Source organism: Salvelinus fontinalis, chromosome 35 (genome assembly GCF_029448725.1).
Source record: "Salvelinus fontinalis isolate EN_2023a chromosome 35, ASM2944872v1, whole genome shotgun sequence".
In the NCBI taxonomy this organism is placed as follows: Eukaryota; Metazoa; Chordata; class Actinopteri; order Salmoniformes; family Salmonidae; genus Salvelinus; species Salvelinus fontinalis.
Genome location: NC_074699.1, coordinates 19,638,312 through 19,662,526, shown reverse-complemented (window position 1 = coordinate 19,662,526; position 24,215 = coordinate 19,638,312). Strand labels below are relative to the sequence as shown.

Genomic DNA, 24,215 nt, shown 5'->3' with positions numbered 1-24,215 from the left:
TACTCTTCAGTTAACAGACAAGACACACACACACTCCCTCCCTCGCACACTCTCTCGGTCTCCCTCAAACACACACCACTCTCTCTCTCTCCCACAAACACACTGCTCTCTCTCCCTCATAAACATACACACCACTCTCTCTCTTTCCCACAAACACACTGCTCTCTCTCCCTCATAAACACACACACACCGCAACTCTCGCTCTCCCACAAACACATACACACCACTCTCTCTCTCTCCCACAAACACATTGCTCTCTCTCCCTCATAAACACACACACACCGCAACTCTCGCTCTCCCACAAACACATACACACCACTCTCTCTCTCTCCCACAAACACATTGCTCTCTCTCCCTCATAAACACACACACACCGCAACTCTCGCTCTCCCACAAACACATACACACCACTCTCTCTCTCTCCCACAAACACATTGCTCTCTCTCCCTCATAAACACACACACACCGCAACTCTCGCTCTCCCACAAACACATACACACCACTCTCTCTCTCTCCCACAAACACATTGCTCTCTCTCCCTCATAAACACACACACACCGCAACTCTCGCTCTCCCACAAACACATACACACCACTCTCTCTCTCTCCCACAAACACATTGCTCTCTCTCCCTCATAAACACACACACACCGCAACTCTCGCTCTCCCACAAACACATACACACCACTCTCTCTCTCTCCCACAAACACATTGCTCCACACTTTAAAAACGTTAGGCACCAAAACAGAATGTAAGGAGCACCAGAAAGAGAGATTATGAATCCTACTTTTGAATCACATCTCATGAGTAGCAGACCCTTTTCCTTTCTTCCTGGGCCAATCAAATTTGCCTAAACCTACTGTCAAGTTTACAGGTCGTTAGCTAGCTAGGTAATATGACTGAAAAACATTGTTATCAAAACAATAATTAGCGGCCTGGGATTAGTTTAAAACGGCCCGCGATATGGTTTGTGAAATGAGCGCAAATTAGTGCAGGAAGGAAAAAGGGTAGGTCCGTAAGAGCCATTTTCTTTGCTGTAAAACTGCAAACACGACTGTTACAAAGCTGTTTTTACTCTCGGTTACTGCTGCGTGACAGTGAACTTTCAAAGCCTATCAGACTGGCCTGTGCTCTTCGCTACTGTACATGTAACAGCAGCAGACTGATCAGGGTCTGCATCCCCCCTCGCCATCAAAGCTAAATTATATATTTTTAAACAGACGGAGGAATAGATGAGCAGGAAGAGCGGACAGAGAGGAAAGAAGCAGGTGAGTGATGGCTGGAAGGGGATGTGGCTGGCTGATTACAGTTGCCACAGGTGATGGGCGCATGAACGTGAAGTGGACATTATTGCACCTGCGCATTCAAGAGACTAGCGTTGCTTAAATTCAACTGAATGTCTAACCAAAACTGACTTTATAAACATTTGATAATTTTTGTAGTATCATATGAAACGGTAGTACGGTATTCTAAAATGTTGGCATCATGATGTTTTGGTACTGTGGTATTACCGTGATACCGGTATACCGTGCAACACTACCTCAAACTACTTCAGCATCTTGCTAACCTTGTTAACAGTGTAAATGTGAATATTGAGAACATAGGTCCTGGCGCTGGAGCAAACCTTTGCAGTGGATGGTATACTGTATCAAGCTGGTCCAGTGAGAAACCAGCCCCACATCTGTCCAGTGTGTGATCCAAACTCTTATCCTTATCTGAGCCATTACCAAGTGCACAAAAGGGGTCTGTGAACATTTCCTGGAAAGAAATCAAACCAAAACAGAGAGGTGGGGCCATGATGAAGAGGGAGTGAGGTGACCAGCCACATTTAGCCCTGTAATCAAGACCTCTAATGATCCTGTATTAAAGTCTGCGATGACACTGCACTGATCGTTATGGGTGGCCTTTGCCTCTTCTCCCTCAGTAGACCGGGCGGCGTGTGAGGAGGACAGAAAATAAATAAGGGAGGATTATAGTCTGGTCACGGAGGAGAGGGTCCAGAGTCCTCTGGGGGGTGGGGGGAGGGAGCAGAGTGGACAGCTGCAGGACATCACTGAACAGCGCCTGACAGGGGAATTAGTCAGACTATTGCAGGGCCGGTTACGTGACCTTCCAGCCCAGGCATAGACCAGGCCCGGCTAGAGACCCAGTCGCAGCTAACCTAGCCGTCATCATCATGCGTATTTAATGATGTGGTGGTTTATACCTTGTCAGGCCAAGGCTTTGTTTGAAACCCACATGGAAAATCAGTAGTTCTGCATCCAGGCACAACAAGGGATGTTTGTGTAAATTGGTCTGATTCATACAGTGCACTGTGTAATGGTAAACTAATGTTAAACTCATCGACATGCTTGGATGTTGAGTCAGATCATTCATGTAAACGGAATCATCACATCAGAATGTAACATGTCAGTCATTATCACCACGCAGTTAATAAAGGTTAGAATTCCACCGGAATTTACATAAGAGGATATGATCAGATTTCAATTCCCTTTTTCATAAGACTCCTTGAATTAACATGACTAATGGTCCGAAGAATTCCACCTGATTGAATGGGGCCTTTCAAAGAATGTCAGATTTCAATTACTTAAAAGGTCACTGACTTGAATGAATATGACTAATGGACATGGTTATCATGTGTTTTATAAGAGGCAGGGGACGTGTCCTGTTCTTGTGACAAAATGCAGGACTTCAGAGACCGTCTGGAGGGTGATGTCAGGCCATTGTAAGGAGTCATATTCTTAGACACAATTAGACATCCAGCCAGTCATTCTGTGTAATGTATCAGGGCAAACCTTGAGAGGATTGAGGTCATTGCAACAGTTTATTTCAGGGGTTTGTGAACTTGTGCGGGAGAAAAAACATCAAAGACAGAACTGAATTCATGAGGATGAGTGCATCCAAGAACCAGTGCTAGAGGGGATGAGATGTCAGCTCATTGGATACGTGTTTTGTCCCATCACACCAAAACCCTTCAGTATGTGAAGTGTTGTTCAATTCATCGCAATTCATCCAGAATGCTGTTATTTTCCCACTTTAGTGGGTTCTGGAACACATCATGCCGTGACACATTCCTAATAGTACAAAAATGTGCCATGCAAGAAAACATGTCAAAAACAAAACAATTACAACATAATGAAAAAGAAAATCCCAAGAATGAACAAATAGCAACCTGCTGGATGAGAGAGTAGCTGGAAATGATAAAGAAATGAACGGACATAACCCTGTGCTGCTAATCGAGAGACGCATCATGCTGCCAGCCGGGGCAGTAGGCACTATCTACCATATCGAGGTTCACTTATTTAGCCCTTATGACCCAGGTCCTAAACCCAGGACCTGCAGGATGCAGTCCTATTCAGCACGTGTGTAAGTGTTTAAAAGGCATGAAAAAACATCAAAATGTCAAACCATACGTACAGTGGCTTGCGAAAGTATTCACACCCCTTGGCATTTTCCCTATTTTGTTGCCTTACAACCTGGAATTAAAATTGATTATTGGGGGGGTTTGTATCATTTGATTTACACAACATGCCTACCACTTTGAAGATGCAAATATATTTTTTATTGTGAAACAAGAAATAAGACCAAAAAAAAACTGAAAACTTGAGTGTGCATAACTATTCACCCCACTTAAGTCAATACTTTGTAGAGCCACCTTTTTCAGCAATTACAGCTGCAGGTTTCTTGGGGTATGTCTCTTTAAGCTTGGCACATCTAGCCAATGGGATTTTTGCCCATTCTTCAAGGCAAAACTGATCCAGATCCTTCAAGTTGCATGGGTTCCGCTGGTGCACAACAATCTTTAAGTCATACCACAGATTCTCAATTGGATTGAGACCGAAACAGGTTTCCCTCAAGAATTTCCCTGTATTTAGCGCCATCCATCATTCCTTCAATTCTGACCAGTTTCCCAGTCCCTGCCGATGAAAAAAATCCCCACAGCATAATGCTGCCACCACCATGTTTCACTGGGGATGGTGTTCTCGGGGTGATAAGAGGTGTTGGGTTTGCGCCAGACATAGCGTTTTCTCCTTGATGGCCAAAAAAACTAAATTTTAGTCTCATCTGACTAGAGTACCTTTTTTTCTTTTGGCGAACACCAAACGTGTTTGCTTATTTTTTTCTTTAAGCAATGGCTTTTTTCTGGCCACTCTTCCATAAAGCCCAGCTCAGTGGAGTATACGGCTTAAAGTGGTCCTATGGACAGATACTCCCGTCTCCGCTGTGGAGCTTTGCAGCTCCTTCAGGGTTATCTTTGGTCTCTTTGTTGCCTCTCTGATTAATGCCCTCCTTGCCTGTTCTGTGAGTTTTGGTGGGCGGCCCTCTCTTGGCAGGTTTGTTGTGGTGCCATATTCTTTTTTAAATATTGTTTTATAATGGATTTAAAATGGTGCTCCGTGGGATGTTCAAAGTTTCAGATATTTTTTTATAACCCAACCCTGATAAGTACTTGTCCACAACTTTGTCCCTGTCCTGTTTGGAGAGCTCCTTGGTCTTCATGGTGCCGCTTGCTTGGTGGTGACCCTTGCTTAGTGGTGTTGCAGACTCTAGGGCCTTTCAGAACAGGTGTATATATACTGAGCTCATGTGACAGATCATGTGACACTTAGATTGCACACAGGTGGACTTTATGTAATTAATTGTGACTTCTGAAGGTAATTGGTTGCACCAGATCTTATTTAGGGGCTTCATAGCAAAGGGGTTGAATACATTTGCATGCACCACTTTTCAGTTTTGAATTTTTTGAAACAAGTTCTTTTTTTCATTTCACTTCAACAAATTGGACTATTTTGTGTATGGCTATTACATGAAATCCAAATAAAAATCAATTTAAGTTACAGGTTGGAATACCACAAAATAGGAAAAATACCAATGGGGATGAATACCTTTGCAAGGCACGGTATAACGGATTGCTTTGAATAGGGCAACTATGGGTAAGCTGTAACAGATAAACATTAGATTTGCTATAATATTTTACATAATGCCCTTGTAAGTGGCTTTGGCTATAACACTAAGATATGCATGTAGGGGGGTTGGGGTTGAGGAGTACAACAGGCCATCTCACCTGTAGGTTGACCTCTGCCTCGTAGAAGGTGAGGCAGGAGCAGTAATGTCGGTCTGAGTCGATGTCCGTCAACACCACCGTGAAGAAGGTGGGAGCTTTCCTCTCCCGGGACAGCCTCCATCCTCCTGGCTGGCAGAACTGGGAAAAAACACAAAGTATAACACACATACATGAGCACCTGTACTGGAACTCTAAACAGGAACACAGTCTGCCCTCAGGGTGCAGATGAAATGGGCACAAGCAGAGTACAAGACACCCTGTGGCTTTCCAGAGTGGTTACTGGAAGCCAGTGTTGTTGTGTTGAGAGCGGCGCCCGTATTCTAGCCCGTGTCCCCAGGAGAGCCGCTGCTGGTAACCCTTCAGTGTGAATAGGAAGGTATTACGTTAGTTAGGGGGCCATTGACGCCATTGTGGAGAGGATGCACAGGATGTCCTGTTTCAGTGCATTAGTACTACTACTGAATCCTCTCACCACAGAGAGGGAAATGGCACTGGTTCACATTCCTCACTGCTCGTCAGAGGTATTTGAAATCAGCCTTGTTCTAGGCACAAAGAAAAGTATGAGAAAATGTACTGAAACCAAAAGTACTGACTTTTACTGTGAAACAGTAGGCTGCTATATACTCAGTTGGATAAGATGAACATGACAAAAGTAGGATTGTATTGAATAACACTGGGATTAACATGAAGAATGTAATAGTAATACTTAGGCCAACTCTGGTTGTTCAAGCAGGAAATCCCATGTTATCATTAAAACATAAACAAGATAATGACTAATTGACATAAAAACCCCATGTCATAAAAAAATGCACCACTTCTTCCTTCTTCTGGGATAAAACGTATCAGTTAGGGATCACGTTGTTTTAATCTTGACTCCACTACTGAACCATCTCAACTTGATTTATAAACATTAGAAATGACACAGCAGAAAATATATGTAATCTAATGGGAACATGAAGTACTGGTGAGCAAGAGAAAGAGAGAGGGGACAGAGAGGGGGGAGAGAGAGAGAGAAATATGGGAAGATTGAAAGAAGAGGAGTGCAGAGGGATAGAAGAGAGGTGTGAGGATAAAAACCATACAGGCCTAGGAGAAAAACAGAAATGATGAGGATGATGGAGTGTCGAGAGCAGCATGTGAGAGGTAGGCAGGCAGCCAGAGTGAGTAAATCTTGTGTGTTTGTGCTGGAGGCTGAGCTGGCCTGGCTGTGGGACAGTATTTAGACTGCTCCTCAGGCGTTTCACTGGGAGAACATTGGACTGACGGAGGGAGAGGATGGATAGATGGATGGAGAGAAAATAAAATGAAAAGATAAGGTGGGTGGGTGGGTGGTGTAAGACAGGATGAGAGAGAGAGGAAGAGAGAGAAAGAGAGAGCTGTGCTTGACTAGCCCGGGAGCTTGAACCAGGATGCCACCATCCTCCAACAGACACAATTGACAGCAGGAAATCTGGAAAAGCTGCATTGTGGGGGAGTGTCATACATACTGGGCCAGGGCCCAGACAGGACAATTGCAGATAACTGTGAACACATCCAAAAATATTCAAAGTATATGTCATTAATCACTGTCGGAAAGGAGATAAACAGCTTTCGGACCGCATACATTGGGAGATAAGCAGAGATACGATAAAATGGGGGATGGAAGCAAAGGACATGTGTGTGTGTGTGTGTGTGTGTGTGTGTGTGTGTGTGTGTGTGTGTGTGTGTGTGTGTGTGTGTGTGTGTGTGTGTGTGTGTGTGTGTGTGTGTGTGTGTGTGTGTGTGTGTGTGTGTGTGTGGAGGAGGAGGAAGGGGGTCTTGTTTTGCTTAAACAATACCAATGGTCATCTTCTGCAAAGTTGTTATGCACACACGACCACGGAGGTCTGAGGAGAGGCTCAGGACTGGTTTCAAACACACTTCATTGGGTCCACAGTTTATTTCTACCTCCCCTCCACGTACCCAGTGCCTTCAGTGGACTGAATAACAGCCAGACAGTCTACTAACTAACACCAATGAAGATATCCTATCCCTCTTCACGTGCCAGTGACTGACTGGAAAGCAATCATGTTTTGAAGGATTTCTCTCTCTGTAAATATTAGCTTAGACTCAAGTAGCTAGACTTACTAGGAAGTCTGAATAGAGAACAACAGACTGAGTAAGAGTTGACTGACAGGGACGTTAGTCACAACACTGGAGATGCTAACCTGATACACTTATATCAGCACCAGTCATACGGGTGGAGAGAGGTGGAATGAGGAAAAGGGGGAAATTGAAGAAAAAGCAGAGTAGATGAGGACTAGTGGGTTCGATTCCCGGGACCAACCATAGGTAAAACGTATGCATGACTAAGTCGCTTTGAATAAAAGCACTGTATATTACATTATTATATTAACCGGAGGACAGGGAGGAGGATGACTTGCATAAGAGACACAACAAAAATAAGTCCAAGGACCAGTAGCTGTCTGTCTAACTGAAAGGAGCTGAAAACTTACTCTACTGTCAATCATTCCATAGTAGGAAGTGCATCCAAGCATGCCCTGAACGTGTTGTCTCTCCTGCTGTGTGAGAGCCTATCTGCCAGACACACACACACACACACACACACACACACAGTGACTGAGAGGGAGCAGAGCAGTGATTCTAGGCACCACTCCAGGTAGCAGCTCCAGGGAGCCCATGTCTGCCACCAGCTGTGACTGACACACACACAGTACCAGCTGTGACTGACACACACACAGTACCAGCTGTGACTGACACACACACAGTACGAGCTGTGACTGACACACACACAGTACGAGCTGTGACTGACACACACACAGTACGAGCTGTGACTGACACACACACAGTACGAGCTGTGACTGACACACACACAGTACGAGCTGTGACTGACACACACACAGTACCAGCTGTGACTGACACACACACAGTACCAGCTGTGACTGACACACACACAGTACCAGCTGTGACTGACACACACACAGTACGAGCTGTGACTGACACACACACAGTACGAGCTGTGACTGACACACACACAGTACGAGCTGTGACTGACACACACACAGTACGAGCTGTGACTGACACACACACAGTACGAGCTGTGACTGACACACACACAGTACGAGCTGTGACTGACACACACACAGTACGAGCTGTGACTGACACACACACAGTACGAGCTGTGACTGACACACACACAGTACGAGCTGTGACTGACACACACACAGTACGAGCTGTGACTGACACACACACAGTACCAGCTGTGACTGACACACACACAGTACCAGCTGTGACTGACACACACACAGTACCAGCTGTGACTGACACACACACAGTACCAGCTGTGACTGACACACACACAGTACCAGCTGTGACTGACACACACACAGTACCAGCTGTGACTGACACACACACAGTACCAGCTGTGACTGACACACACACAGTACCAGCTGTGACTGACACACACACAGTACCAGCTGTGACTGACACACACACAGTACCAGCTGTGACTGACACACACACAGTACCAGCTGTGACTGACACACACACAGTACCAGCTGTGACTGACACACACACAGTACCAGCTGTGACTGACACACACACAGTACGAGCTGTGACTGACACACACACAGTACGAGCTGTGACTGACACACACACAGTACGAGCTGTGACTGACACACACACAGTACGAGCTGTGACTGACACACACACAGTACGAGCTGTGACTGACACACACACAGTACGAGCTGTGACTGACACACACACAGTACCAGCTGTGACTGACACACACACAGTACCAGCTGTGACTGACACACACACAGTACCAGCTGTGACTGACACACACACAGTACCAGCTGTGACTGACACACACACAGTACCAGCTGTGACTGACACACACACAGTACCAGCTGTGACTGACACACACACAGTACCAGCTGTGACTGACACACACACAGTACCAGCTGTGACTGACACACACACAGTACCAGCTGTGACTGACACACACACAGTACCAGCTGTGACTGACACACACACAGTACCAGCTGTGACTGACACACACACACAGTACCAGCTGTGACTGACACACACACACAGTACCAGCTGTGACTGACACACACACACAGTACCAGCTGTGACTGACACACACACACAGTACCAGCTGTGACTGACACACACACACAGTACCAGCTGTGACTGACACACACACAGTACCAGCTGTGACTGACACACACACAGTACCAGCTGTGACTGACACACACACAGTACCAGCTGTGACTGACACACACACAGTACCAGCTGTGACTGACACACACACAGTACCAGCTGTGACTGACACACACACAGTACCAGCTGTGACTGACACACACACAGTACCAGCTGTGACTGACACACACACAGTACCAGCTGTGACTGACACACACACAGTACCAGCTGTGACTGACACACACACAGTACCAGCTGACTGTTTGGAGAGATCAAGCAAAATATGTTCACTGCAGTGCAACAGGTGCATGGCTTGTCTAGAAACATACAGTGCAAGAATAAACACATACGCATGGTGTAAACGTACACGACTACACGTACACACCCACGTAGCCTATATATATGCATGGTGTACAGACACACACACTGAGTCACAGCGAGGACAGTCCCTGGTCTCAAATTAGACCACAGTCAAGTGACAATGGAAGTCATTGGCTAACCGACTCTGGGATCTTTGTCCTTTTGCACATTGTTGCCCTGCCACCGACTGAGCTCTCTGCATCATGTGGCTCTGTGTGGCATGGCTCACCCCTAGTCCACCCTTTCAGATAGCGACACTAGATCTGCAGTTTGACCTGCTAAGAATCGGCACAGAAAAGCATGGGGAACAGTCCCACCGAATTGAAGCCTAGTTTGTGGTCAGAGCTGTATTCTAATACTGTGAAAATGTACTGTATGCCGCTGTAATAAGTGCACAGGGGACAAACAAACAGCTATGCTGCGGGCACTGGGGCTGAAACTCCAGACAGTCCGTCAGGGACAAACAAACAGCTATGCTGCGGGCACTGGGGCTGAAACTCCAGACAGTCCGTCAGGGACAGACACACACTGGTCTTTACATTGAGACACCCCTAGAAACAAATCTGATGCAAACTGTACTGGTGTTGCTCCAGTTGAAAAATGGGGAATGGAGTTAATAAAGGCTTATGACATGGTATGAAATGGTACATCGCCACACCACAAATTCAGATATATATATAAAAAAAAAAAACTGGTTTCATAGTTTGATTTCCTAAATTGATCAGTTCCAAAATGACATAGCCAAACAAACAAATATCAAAAGCACTCGAGTTCCTCTGTATGGTAATAAAATGTAGATGTCTCCTCCCTTCTGAGCATTAACAAATGTGATGCAAGACTGAACTGGGTGAAAGAGAAGGAAGTTTGGAAATGGAAAAAGGACAAGTTGATGGGAAAACACTTTCCCAACTCCTCCGACAGGAATGAAGAACATTCCCAGGGTGGAATCTCTCCAACACAACATTCTCTCTACAGTATGTCGCATTAGATTTAACCCAGGTTTATCTGGTCGGTTCTGATGAATGAGAATACTACACAAGAGCAACAGCTATTGAGATCCGACTTTGTCTGAATTAAAGCCTTTGAGGAGACTTTGTTGAACAAACACATTAAGTTCTAGTATCCAAAAAGAGTGGCTGACTAGGTAGGTGAATCATGCACAGTGGAAAGGTTGCAAGGCAACAAGGTATCTGTAATGAAGGACAACATCCCATTCAGACGTGCCTACCCAAAAGTAGTAACAGTAATACCGCAATGCTGCATGAACACAAAACATGTCTCCAAAACAAAGTGCATCCAACCGATGCCAGTGAAGTGCTGACACAGTCTGAAAGCAAAGTGATTGCCAAGACTTTGTGGTCAGGACAAAAACACGGCAACAGATGTGTTGTGTACGCTCCCCTCTCTTGCTCCCTCCCTCTCCATCTTCGAGGTCCATCTTATCCTCCTCCCTCTCTTTCCGCTTCACTTCAAGGGCCTGTTTCTCAGGAAGACGAGACAATGACTTGCAGGAAAGTGGTGTCTGAGGTGGCGGGGTTGGCAGGGGGTGAGCGGGTCATTCCCGGGCTGCAACCTAGAGATCTGCTGCTTTATCAACCCCGGAGGATGGACAGGACAGTGGACAGAGCTCAACTCCAAACATGTGCCAGGGCTATTTGAGGTTCCCCAGCAGCCGGGGCCACACAGAGCAGCCACATGGTAGGAAGTCTTGAGCTGAGCCAAGGTGGAGGCTATATTCATAGGAGGCCAGGAGGAAGCCCAGCAAACAGGAGGCACACACACAAAAACACACAACACTTGCTGAGAACATCTTCAGGGTCAAACCACAGGTACCAGAGTGCAAAGTGGAAAGTAGAGCGCAGGTAGCCCTGTGATGTACTGTAGGCCAACAGGTCTGACTGGAGAGCTCCATCACACAGCAGACGACTGCCCATAACTGGCATCTCACATCCATCCTTATTTCCCCTTGGTCCCCACAGCTCTGTGGTTCCCTGTGATCTGTTATGCAACCCGGAACATATGGTTCATTTTAGAGATGGATATTTTTAGCTGGTCATAAAGGACGGCAATAATTCAACAGATAGCTTAGGCCAGGAAGATGGGGGAAGAGAGTAATAAGCTAGGAAGTCGATGTCTAAAACTGCAACGCAAACAACGTGGAGAATTTCAGGGTCCATATTTCGATAATTTCTAAAAGTGTATGGAGGGGGGGAGCAAAATGTAATTTGTTGTGCTAGAATAATATGAAAATACCGACAGCTCTGCCGAGTTCCTCACATCCAAAGTCTCCTGGGAAGATTTCTTCACTTGGGGGTGAATACTTTGGATGTATTTTAAAACACAATAAACTAAAAACGTACGGCTGGTTCACCACATGCAACTTATTTCAATCCGAGATGCATTAAAACGCAAATAGAAAAAGGATTAGGCATTCCTTCTCTTCAACCAATCTACTGTCAGCTTAATTCTGCTCCAATCACTGCAACCTCTCAAACCTAGCCTTGAGCACTCACATGCTATTCACTACACTCAAGGGTGTCCCAAACTAAGGGGTGAACGTTAGTGACCAGATATAGACTTTATTAGAGTTTCATTCCAGGAAAAGTAGGTTAAGTGGGTTAATAAACCTAGTTAACTAAGGTCGCCGTAGTAAGATCTTTCAAACATGTGTTTCTTGGGTACAAGGGTAGGACTACATGCCATTCCAACATGTGACAAGCGGATGGAGTGTAAATTCAGAGAAGACTCGGTCTTAAAAGCAGGGATGGATGCTCTTCTGTGCTGAACACCCCTTCCACAGTCCAAGAAAACTCCAATGATTTTCCCTAGGCTGCCGATGGCAGGATAAGAGCAGGGCCTGGCTTTTCCATCTTTATCCAAACCTGACATTACTCTGTCTCTATTGTTGTGCTACATCCTCACACACTCTCTCCCACACACACACACCCTGTAGATGGCGGTGGCCTACAGGTGGAGCGCTGTACCCTGCTCTCTGACCTGTGAGGCCCCCATTCATTGGTTTGTAACATATTGATTAACACACTGAGTTACACATTCATGACATGTATAGTTAACTTTCAAAGCATTACTGCACTTGAAGAATTTACTCATCATTATATAGTTATTAGTGTGTGCAGTGCTGTTTACAGTAAGTACAGTAACAGTATTCTGACAGTATTCTATGCAGTTGTGCGACGCAAAGCAAATACAAAAACAACAGGTCGGCCCATTTGAAGAGTACAGTGTGTTTGATGAGGGGACAGCAGAGGGTAAACAGCTTTGTCCTGGGCCGTAGACAAACACAATGTGCTTACGCGTCAGCCTGTGGAGCCCCTGCCTGGGAGCCCTGTGATAATGGCCCAGGGACAGGTGCTTCCTGCCGGGCCCAGGCCCACTCCTCTCTCCCTATCGCTGTCACTAAGTCACCTTCCAACCGTGGCCTTTCTTCTGCCTGTTTTTATATCTCCGCTTTTGTTTTTCACCTGAAAAAACAGTGAGGCCCCACCAAACTTCATATGATTGGCTCACAGAGTTATGCGGACCAGTAGCACTTTCTACTGTTGTTGTACCACCCCAGACCAGGAAGACAAAAGTGAGTCTGTGTGTTATGCTATTTCCCTGATAGTGTGAAAAGTGCCACTGGAAAAATACACTAAGACAATGGCAGTGCATTACACAGGGGGCACTGGCCTTTGGTTTTCCAGCTGACTGCCTATCCAGGGCTCTGGGTCTACGGTACTGCACTCTGCCCGCCACACAGGATGAGGGCTGTGGGAGGTCAATGACTTGGCATTGGAGAAAGACATGACCTCACAGACAGGGTCAAGGACTGGTGCCGTTTCATACTTCATTTTATTGGCAATACATGACTGTCATGACATGCTGCTCTTAAACACAGCAATTCAAGTCAACAATGCAGCATTTATAGCTGTCTATCATATAGCACTGTTAGCTGGTTAGGCACAAGAGCTGGGGTTAGCACCTCATGCTAAAGCAGTAGTCATTGTTCGGCCATGGTCTATCCTCAGGATCAATCCAGCTCGAATGTCTCCTGCCCTGCCCTCAATCACTGGGTCAGTGTGGACTGCTTCTGCTATGACAACAGGGAGCGCCGAAACTGGGCTGGAAAATGTGAAACATAGGTCTCTTCTGCAGTGCCACTGGTGAACGTCACCTAACTATGGTATCTGCGAAGAAGCTCTTGTGACGAGGGGAATGGTTTGAATAAAATGTCTGGGTGTCGTGGTTTCACCCGTGGACCTCTCATACCGAGTGGAGGCAGACAGAAGGTGTAGGACAAGACACCGTGATTTACAGGTGGGCCATGTCAAGAGAACGGACATTCCAGACAAATTAGGACATCTCTTAGCACTGCGAGGAATCTCAGGTATGTCCGCAGGCATTTTAGTCTTGCAGTCAGCACATTCCCACTGCTCCACGTAAACAGAGGCGGTGGCTGGCAGGGGAGAGCCACCATGGAGCTGGGCAGTGAGGAAGGGGAAGGCCACAGGAGGCTATGTGGCTTCTGAGCTGTGCTCCTGTGCAAAAAGCTGCGACTGGCTCCCCTCCTGGCTCCTATCCACGTATTTTCCAGTTCCAGGGAGGACGGAGAGGTGGACTGTGGACGGTCTCACAGCTCAATGGCTTGTTTTGATTCATTGGAGCTGGTATGAAGTCCTTGTGAGTATATTTCCATTTATGGAAGACAAGGAAATAAGTGATTTTTGATGTGCGTGTGTGCGTGTGTGCATGCGTGCGTGCACAAGAGAGCTTCTAATTACTCCAACAGAGGGGTTAGTTCTGCTAAACTGTGTAACATAACTATGTGCTCCCCGAATAAGGAAGTCTTCAGACTACAACATATTAGCTCCATGTATCCTGAGTATTCACATTTCCTGATGAGCTCACTGTGGTTTTCATCATGGACAAGGCTGATGCACTACAGCCCACTGCCAGTGCCGTTTCCTGGGGATTTTTGTTTCGCTGGCAGCCAAAGCATTGATTACGCATGAACATCTTCCTGACAAACACATGATTCTATTATCCACGGCTTGGAAGACATCCTGTATCTGGAATGACCTGTTGTATTTAGTTTTTACAAACATACAGGAACGACGTGCCGTGCGACATGTCAGCTTTGGTCACACAGCATGGTGATACAACCAGCAAGCCCAGCACCTCTCCCTGGGTCTCTGGACTGGCCAGGAGGAGACAGCAATACTGTGACGTGGCAAGCGTCCTAGTCTGACCCAGATAGTCTAAGCATGCTGTTTCAGACCCTGACACCATGAAACAATAACACCCAGAGATGCCGGTCCCCCCAGTCAAGATCACTACACTAGCGCTAACCTTAGTCACTGTCCCATCCACTGCCCACTCCACACCAACAGCACACAGTCTGAATAACTCCAGCATCCTTCCTGGAAGTACGTGCCACATTCCACATTACAACAGGGATTTGGGGGAAGACAAGAGAAATGAAACAAATGTTTACTGGTCAAGTCTGGTCAAATTCCTTCATTAGAGGAAGTCAGGCCCCAAGGAGGAATTTTTTGGTTTCATATGTACACAGTTTTGTTAAAATCAAAACAAGCAGAGGAAGATTAAACCGGTTTATCAGTTGGGGACTTCAAAGAATGTGTCACAAATGTTGTTTTACAGTCATGACCAGATTCATTCTGCTCTTATGTACACTATGAATTCCGCTTTGATTTAAACTCAGGGGGCAGATTATCAAGCAGCACGAGGCCTGGTAATCATTGCGGGGGGGGCAACCTTTCTATCAATCTGTTTATAGTATTGAGGCAAACAAGTGGCAATGAGTGTCAGCTGGAAACAGAACCTGCATCATAATTCATTAAATCCCCATGCAGCCAGGTGGGGAAGGAGGAAAGTAGGCAAGTCTGCACAGACCCTACAAACCTATCAGACAAACTAAACATTGCCCCTATGGATTAGGCTATGCAAATAGTCAAATGAAAATTCTAATAAATTATACTAATCCATTGCTAGCACAAAATCTGCCATTAAAATGCAGGACATTTTAATAAAAATTTAAAATAGACTTACACACATGAAAGTGACCAGACAAAAAAATTAATTAAATAAATGTAAAAAATAAGGGGGGGGGGGGGGAATCTTCACCACTTCACCAAATATCTCACCATTTTAGAATGGCATATCCACTTTGTCCTGTGCAAATTCTCCACTGAAAAGTACATCTTCAGCCAAGACTTGAACAATAGACCAAACAGAGAACGTCAGATAGTTTGATCTTAGACATGTGTCTATGTTTTATTTCCATGACAAGACGTCGCTGTACTTACAGCAATGTTCATTCAAATGATATCCATCAGGCTACTAGGATAGGGTTAAACATACTGACAAGGGCTTTCCAGGTAAGACCTCATGATCATTGGAACAGTACAACAAATGCAAAGCTGTACGAAAATGTAGACCTCAGGATGTACAGAGCTGCTACTTTGACAGGAATCAGATTCCCCTTAACCCAGTGGGGGACACCTGACTGGCACTTGGTCCTTCAATTTCACAAATTTCCAATATGCCGGGACTGCGACCCTTGGTTGTGTGAGTAAAAAAATTGAATTGGTCACACTGATGCAAGTTGCACATTCTACCTGGTCACCACAAAATCAAAACATTAAGGCTGGGACTTGCCACGGAACTCACGATACAATATTATCATGATTGTTGCCGATATAATATGTATTGCAATTCTCACGGTTCTATATGTATTGCGATTCAATACTGTGATTTGACTGCGATTTAAGGTTCCAAACATATTGCTCACTATATGTCTGCTGCATAGAGAAGAGAGCATGAAAAAACATGTTTTGATCAGTCATGGAAATAAGTGCTGAAAACATGTTGGCTCACTATTCAAAAAGAAGATGGAGAAAAAGCTATAGGCGCAGGTACAGCTGACTAGGGCTAGCTGACCATCCCTAGCGAAGTCAAAGTTGAGGCAAAAGTATTGATATAATAATGTCCAAAATATGTTACTGTATAAGTGTTTTCCCCCATCCCTACAAAACGTCCTATTTTTGGGGCGGATAAACCCAGGAATTTGTCAAATAATAAAGTGCATTATACTCATGATTCCTGTAATAAAAGGGTCTACCCTGTCGCTGTGCCTGGCTGTGGTTACGTTGGGGCTGAGCGAGCCTCTTCACACTCTCTCCCTCCCTCGTGTGCCCCTCGTGTTGTATAACATTTCAAAATGAAATTACAGGGATAAAAATTACTTTGGATGCAACTAGTTGTCCCTATTAAAGAAGAGTTTTATCTTTCTGTAGGTATACGTTCTATTTCTCAACAATCATTGAGCTCAAAGCCCTGTTTTACAATCAAGATATCTGATATGGCTTTGAAATAGAGAGCGTGCTAAAATGCGCATAGTAGATTAATACATGGCTACTAACAGTAGGTGATGAATTAGCACCAATTAAATTAGGCCTTTATATCATTTTAGTACACAAAGATTAAGGCAAATTCATCTCTATTGAACAAAATAATGACATGGCAGGTATTCATCCATATCTTAATCACTGGAAAGGATAAACGGTTGAGATTGTATTTGATAATTTATTGGGAATTCTTCATCTTTTTTTGACATAAAACATTAAAAATGTAAATTATCTTTTTTGGACCCCTGCCTTGGTAATAGCTAATGGGGATCTTAATAAAATACAAAAAAAATGCATACACTCTGTTTTTTTTCTTCTTCATATTCACATTTGTTGTAGCTTTGACCAGTAGTTCCCAACCAGGGGTACTAGGACCCCTTGGAGGGTACTTGGCCTATCCACAGAGGGTACCTTGAGAAGACTCATGAGACCATAGGGTTAGTGGTAAAATGCACGAGGGGATACTCTATTTTATTTCACCTTTATTTAACCAGGTAGGCTAGTTGAGAACAAGTTCTCATTTACAACTGCGACCTGGCCAAGATAAAGCAAAGCAGTGCAACACAAACAACAACACAGAGTTACACATGTAATAAACAAACATACAGTCAATAATACAATAGAAAAAGTGTATATACAGTATGTGCAAATGAGGTAGGATAAGAGAGGTAATGGCAATAAATAGGCCATAGTGGCGAAATAATTACAATATAGCAATTAAACACGAGTGATAGACGTGCAGAAGATGACTGTGCAAGTAGATATACTGGGGTGCAAAGGAGCAAAATAAATAAAATAGATAACAGTATGGGGATGAGGTAGTTGGATGTGCTAACTACAGGTGGGCTATGTACAGGTGCAGTGATCTATGAGCTGCTCTGACAGCTGGTGCTTAAAGCTAGTGAGGGAGATACGAGTCTCCAGCTTCCGTGATTTTTGCAGTTCGTTCCAGTCATTGGCAGCAGAGAACTGGAAGGAAAGGCAGCCGAAGGAGGAAATCGCTTTGGGGGTGACCAGTGAAATATACCTGCTGGAGCACGTGCTACGGGTGGGTGCTGCTATGATGACCAGTGAGCTGAGATAAGGCGGGGCTTTACCTAGCAAAGACTTATAGATGACCTGGAGCCAGTGGGTTTGATGACGAATATGAAGCGAAGGCCAGCCAACGAAAGCATACAGATCGCAATGGTGGGTAGTATATAGGGCTTTGGTGACAAAACGGATGGCACTGTGATAGACTGCATCCAATTTGCTGAGTAGAGTGTTGGAGGATATTTTGTAAATGACATCGCTGAAGTCGAGGATCGGTAGGATAGTAGGTTTGACGAGGGTATGTTTGGCAGCATGAGTGAAGGATGCTTTGTTGCGAAATAGGAAGCCGATTCTAGATTAATTTTGGATTGGAGATGCTTAACGTGAGTTTAGAAGGAGAGTTTACAGTCTAACCAGACACCTAGGTATTTGTAGTTCTCCACATATTCTAAGCCAGAACCGTCCAGAGTAATGATGCTGGACAGGCAGGAAGGTGTGGGCAGAGATCGGTTGAAGAGCATGCATTTAGTTTTACTTGCATTTAAGAGCAGTTGGAGGCCACGGAAGGAGAGTTGTATGGTATTGAAGCTTGTCTCGAGGTTAGTTAACAGAGTGTCCAAAGAAGGGCCAGAAGTATACAGAATGGTGTCGTCTGCGTAGAAGGGTACACCGGGCAGAGTAAAATTCAGTTGGTGGTACAGTAACCGAAAAAGGTTGGGAACCACTGGCTTAGACCCTATTTATAGGTTTTTGAGTTGTGCCCGCCATCGGTTGAGAAACAACATGCTCTTGAATACAGGCCACTCTGGGTGGCATATTTGGGAATAAAATTGACATTTCAACATTCAAATGGTACCACAAAGATGGATGACTTGAATAGGAATCTGTTGTTTTAAAATTACACTGTCAATCCTTCATAGGAAACCTATGGAAACGAGAGAAATATAGATAATAGAATAGACCATTTAAGTTGACAATCGACAGTGGATGGACCGGCAGCTATCCGTTATCCGTGTGGCAGTAATTAGAAGTTAAAATGACAATTCACTTCAAATTTCAAAAATGGTGTACCAGCTAAATTGCAGTGGTCTGAAGGGATGGGTCCATTCTATGAATTATATTTATATGATTGAAATGACACCGTAAATGGAAAGCGGGGGCTCGTGGGTCGATGTCAGTAAGAACTGAGAGAGTTTACATTAAATGGCGAGTGAGAGAGCGGAAGGGGTTGTCAAGACTGTTATAACACTCTTTGTTTGACCACCAGACAACAGAAAGACAAAGAAAACAGTTATGAGCTGAACATAACAGTATGTCAGTGGAAGGGAGGACAATAGCAGGTGACCCAACTGTGATGTGACTATTAGGATTTCTCATTGTAGCCAATTCAGTTGCAGTAATTCAGTTCGATTGTTTTGTAATCCAGTTTTCAAATTTGGCATTACCAGTTTTAATCACTTAATTCATAAACTAAATTGTTATCAGTAGAAACACTATAACCAATTGGTAGGTCTATCGTTACTTGTTACTTCTGTGAACTCCTCCCTCATGAGGGAGAGAAATTAGAAAATATCTTAAACATGTGGGTTTTTGGGGGAATATTTCTTAAATTTACAGAAGGTAAACAATTTCTACAAAACGAAATATAAGGTGTTGACGTTAGTTGGCAGGACTTTATCAACATTGTGTTTTTATGCAATAAGACCATAAGACTTTTTTTGGTAGATGTTTAAGACCCCTTTTCCATCTGTTTATCCAGAAATCAAAGCCTTCACTTAAGTCCATTTTTTATAATGGATTTTTATTTTTTAAGGACCTTTATTTCACCAAAAATACTCTTAGCTTTAATTTGACATGCTCCTATGAACTTCACTTTTGTGCCTATGGGTTCTTTTATGGAAATGCCCATCTCCTTTAAGTGAAGGGTGGTATCTAAGCCTCCAAACAGCCTACACCATTGACTACCTACTCACAGCTTTTAAGGTAAGGGGTCCAAAAGGAAATCACAGCCTGATCTCTTTGGTCCAGAAGTGAAAGTATGCAAGATCATTTGAAAAATGTGTTATCAAATCTTTTTGGTGTTTGAAGGAACATTACTTTTACCTTGCATTCCTGCATTGACAAGCTCCCACATCGCAAGGCTAATTTAACTTAATAATATATCAAACAGATAAAGGCTGTTGTATAACATGTCATATCTCTAAATTGAGAAGAAACAAATGCACTGCAATGATATGGGCTAAAAGTACTTTTCCATATTTCACAATGGGCTTGCGTTAGAGCTGTGTATTGAGGTACTAGAGCTGAAACCAACCCCCAAATGAGTTCATATCCCACCACCTAACCAAATAGCAGGCACACTATATCCTCAATCTTTTTAGAAAAACAATGAACTGGGAGACCATGTTGTCAACACTTCATTTTTGACAGGCATCCAACTTCTATAAATCAAGAGGCAGCTGCTATGCAGCCTTTATGAAAATACCTCACCATTAACTAAAAGCTCACCAAGTCTTATTCAGTCCCTCCAGAATTCCGTGATTCTGTGTTCATTTTTTTTGTTGCAAAATTGATGATTCCTTGCATATTATGCAATCACCACACTATTTCCTCATAAAACAGTCAAATTATCACAATATTATCAAAGTACAATGGAGGGCTTGCAATTTCAACCAATCACCTCACTTTTACGGCATAATGTTGTTCCTAAGGGCGGCAGGTAGCCGAGCGGTTAGAGTGTTGGGCCAGTAACCGAAAGGTCGCTGGTTCGAATACTCGAGCTAACAAGGCACTTAACTCTAATTCGCTCTTGGGGCCACGTACTACTATAACTGGCCCTGTAAAACACATACATTTTAACAAGCCACACGTCAAACTTTTCCCTCGTCAGTGCATTTTCGGGCCAAAATGGACAAAATTATTGCATATTGCCATGTAAAATGTCAGAATTGCCATAGCAAAAATATAACAAAAAATCCCAATTAAATCCTGGATGGACTGCTTATTACAGCATCCAGAGAAAGTACTGTTGATTCTCTCCATTCTGATTGAGATAGAGAGCATCACAAAAGAGAAAATGACAATGTGGAGATTTAAGGGGTAGTGTTTTAGGTGAGAGTCCAACGAGAGACTAGCTGGAATCCTGAGGAATGAGAGGAGTTCTAAACATCCACCATGTGGATCTATAAATCTAACAACACCTCCAGCTTACATATCTGAGTAAACGGCAGGATAGTAAAGCAGAGGAGAGGCCTGGCGGGGTATGCCAGAGACACCATAGAGAAGCAGCCTAGTCTGACTGGAGCATGGGAGTCAGTCGGACAGGGCTGGACAGGACTCCCATTGTCTACTTGGTCAGCATCTCGCCCACAGCACAACAACCACAGTCTAGAAGTGACATTTTCGGGCAGTGTTCAGTTACGTCACTGCAAACAAACACACTGCAGGTACCTGCCTTATCCTCCACGTCGCATGAGGTGAGAAGGGTGGTCTTTAAACTCAACCAAAACAAAATGAAGACTGAGTCAGAGGGAGAATGCGTGATGGTTGTGAGGTGTCCAAGTGTGGGGTGTGTTGGGAAGCCAGGGCCTTTAGCAGATCCTTTGATGAAGTGCCGCCTGCTTCATTTATTGGGCTGAGAAAGCTCGAATGGTATTGTGAAGTGTTTCCAGCTTTACACCGATGGACTTCACCAACCAACGTCACAAGCGTCCTTGAGAGCAGAACATGGTTCTATTGATACCTTTTTTTGGTTATCTGCTATGCTACAATGTAGTCCTTTCAACCTCAATGAGACTGGTTGAAGCGCACATTGTACTGTATTGAAAGATTCTTCTTTACAGAGTAATAGACCTCCCACCTTTTGGAAACAATATGACAGCCCCACCCCCCCTTCCTAAGCCTTTATCTACCATCAGTTCTTTCAGTCTTGTTAAGATGGACAGGGGCAGCACAATGTCAGTCTGAAATGCTCCAAATTATATTCAACAATGACTACAGGTACTAAATTATGTTTGGTACCCGACTGTCACATATTTCCATGGAGGAGGCAAGACGAATTGTGCCTAGTAATTAAGTGACCCTGACGTTCAGCATTGAATGCTCTCTGGAATGTGAGTGACTTCTCGCCCGTGTTTTGCCTAGAGCTCAGCAACACACAAGTTAACAGTAAGGTGCCGACATCAGTGAGAAAGAGAGAAATAAACAGAAGTGGGTATATGTTGGCCGTTGTTTAAGAATCACTCAATGACCACATACAGTTGAAGTTGGAAGTTTACAAACACCTTAGACAAATACATTTAAACTCAGTTTTCACAATTATTGACATATAATCCTAGTAAAAATTCCCTGTCTTAGGTCAGTTTGGATCACCACTTTATTTTAAGAAATGTGAAATGTCAGAAAAATAGGAGAGAATTATTTATTTCAGCTTTTATTTTTTCATCACATTCCCAGTGGGTCAGAAGTTTACATGCACTCAATTAGTATTTGGTAGCATTGCCTTTGAATTGTTTAACTTGGGTCAAATGTGTTGGGTAGCCTTCCACAAGCTTCCCACAATAAGTTGGGTGAATTTTGGCCCATTCCGCCTGACAGAGCTGGTGTAACTGAGTCAGGTTTGTTGACCTCCTTGCTCACACACGTTTTTTCAGTTCTGCCCACACATTTTCTATAGGATTGATGTCAGGGCTTTGTGATGGCCACTCCAACACCTTGGCTTTGTTGTCCTTAAGCCATTTTGCCACAACTTTGGAAGTATGCTTGGGATCATTGTCCATTTGGAAGACCCATTTGCGACCTAGCTTTAATTTCCTGACTGATGTCTTGAGCTGTTGCTTCAATATATCCACATAATTTTCCTGCCTCTTGATGCCATCTATTTTGTGAAGTGCACCAGTCCCTCCTGCAGCAAAGCACCCCCACAACATGATGCTGCCACCCCCGTGCTTCATGGTTGGGATGGTGTTCTTCGGCTTGCAAGCTTCCCCCTTTTTCCTCCAAACATAACGATGGTCATTATGGCCAAACAGTTCCATTTTTGTTTCATCAGACCAGACCCATGTGCAGTTGCAAACCGTAGTCTTGCTTTTTTAGGGAGGTTTTGGAGCAGTGGCTTCTTCCTTGCTGAGCGGTATGACGGCTGCGTGGTCCCATGGTGTTTATACTTGCGTACGATTGTTTGTACAGATGAACATGGTACCTTCAGGCATTTGGAAATTTCTCCCAAGGATGAACCAGACTTGTGGAGGTCTACAATTCCTTTCTGAGGTCTTGGCTGATTATTTTGATTTTCCCATTATGTCAAGCAAAGAGGCACTGAGTTTGAAGGTAAGCCTTGAAATACATCCACAGTTACACCTCCAATTGACTCAACTGATGTCAATTAGCCTATCAGAAGCTTCTAAAGCCATAACATCATTTTCGGGAATTCTCCAAGCTGTTTAAAAGGCACAGTCAACTCAGTGTATGTAAACTTCTGACCCACTGAAATTGTGATAGTGAAATAATCTGTCTGTAAACAATTGTTGGAAAAATGACTTGTGTCATGCACAAAGTAGATGTCCTAACCGACTTGCCAAAACTATAGTTTGTTAACAAGAAATTTGTGGAGTGGTTGAAAAACGAGTTTTAATGACTCCAACAAAAGTGTATGTAAACTTCCGACTGTAAATACCTGAAATAACAAACTTGTATCAGATTTAAAATACTTTAAGACTGATGTGAATGGATATGGGCCTGCAATTAACTTTCATCAAAGCATTATACAAAGGGTCCATGTAATTAAATTAGCATACTCAACAATTTTGTAACAAACAAAGTCAGTCCGATCATTTCTCTGGCATGTGTGTGGCACGTTTCATTTCCTCGTTGTGGACTTGATGGTAGTAAATTCAAATACCGTAGTGATAAAGGCGCTGGAAGTGTCCGATTCCAATACAAACATAAAACACTCACGATAACCATCACAACACACTGAAATTATTTCAGCACATTGATTCCATTACCCCTGAATCCCAAGGCAGAAATAAAGGAGGGCCGGATGGAGTAAAAGTCAAACGATTTGTGATTAGGCCTTTCCTTTGGCATCATCAGAGAGCAATTCCTTAACCAGACTGATGTTGGAGCAGCCAGAGCAGGATATACCTGGCA

The 24,215-nt window shown here is 44.1% G+C and overlaps 1 protein-coding gene across 8 annotated transcripts in view; it reads right to left on the bottom strand.

Moving 5' to 3' along the window:
• The window catches only part of LOC129834473 (myotubularin-related protein 13-like), a 157,261-nt gene that overhangs the window by 92,382 nt on the left and 40,664 nt on the right, over positions 1-24,215 (bottom strand). For all 8 annotated transcript variants that reach the window (XM_055899481.1, XM_055899484.1, XM_055899485.1 and 5 more), the window contains exon 3: positions 5,065-5,202. In XM_055899481.1, coding sequence (XP_055755456.1) covers positions 5,065-5,202 — 138 coding nt within the window. The remainder of the gene's footprint in view (positions 1-5,064; positions 5,203-24,215) is intronic.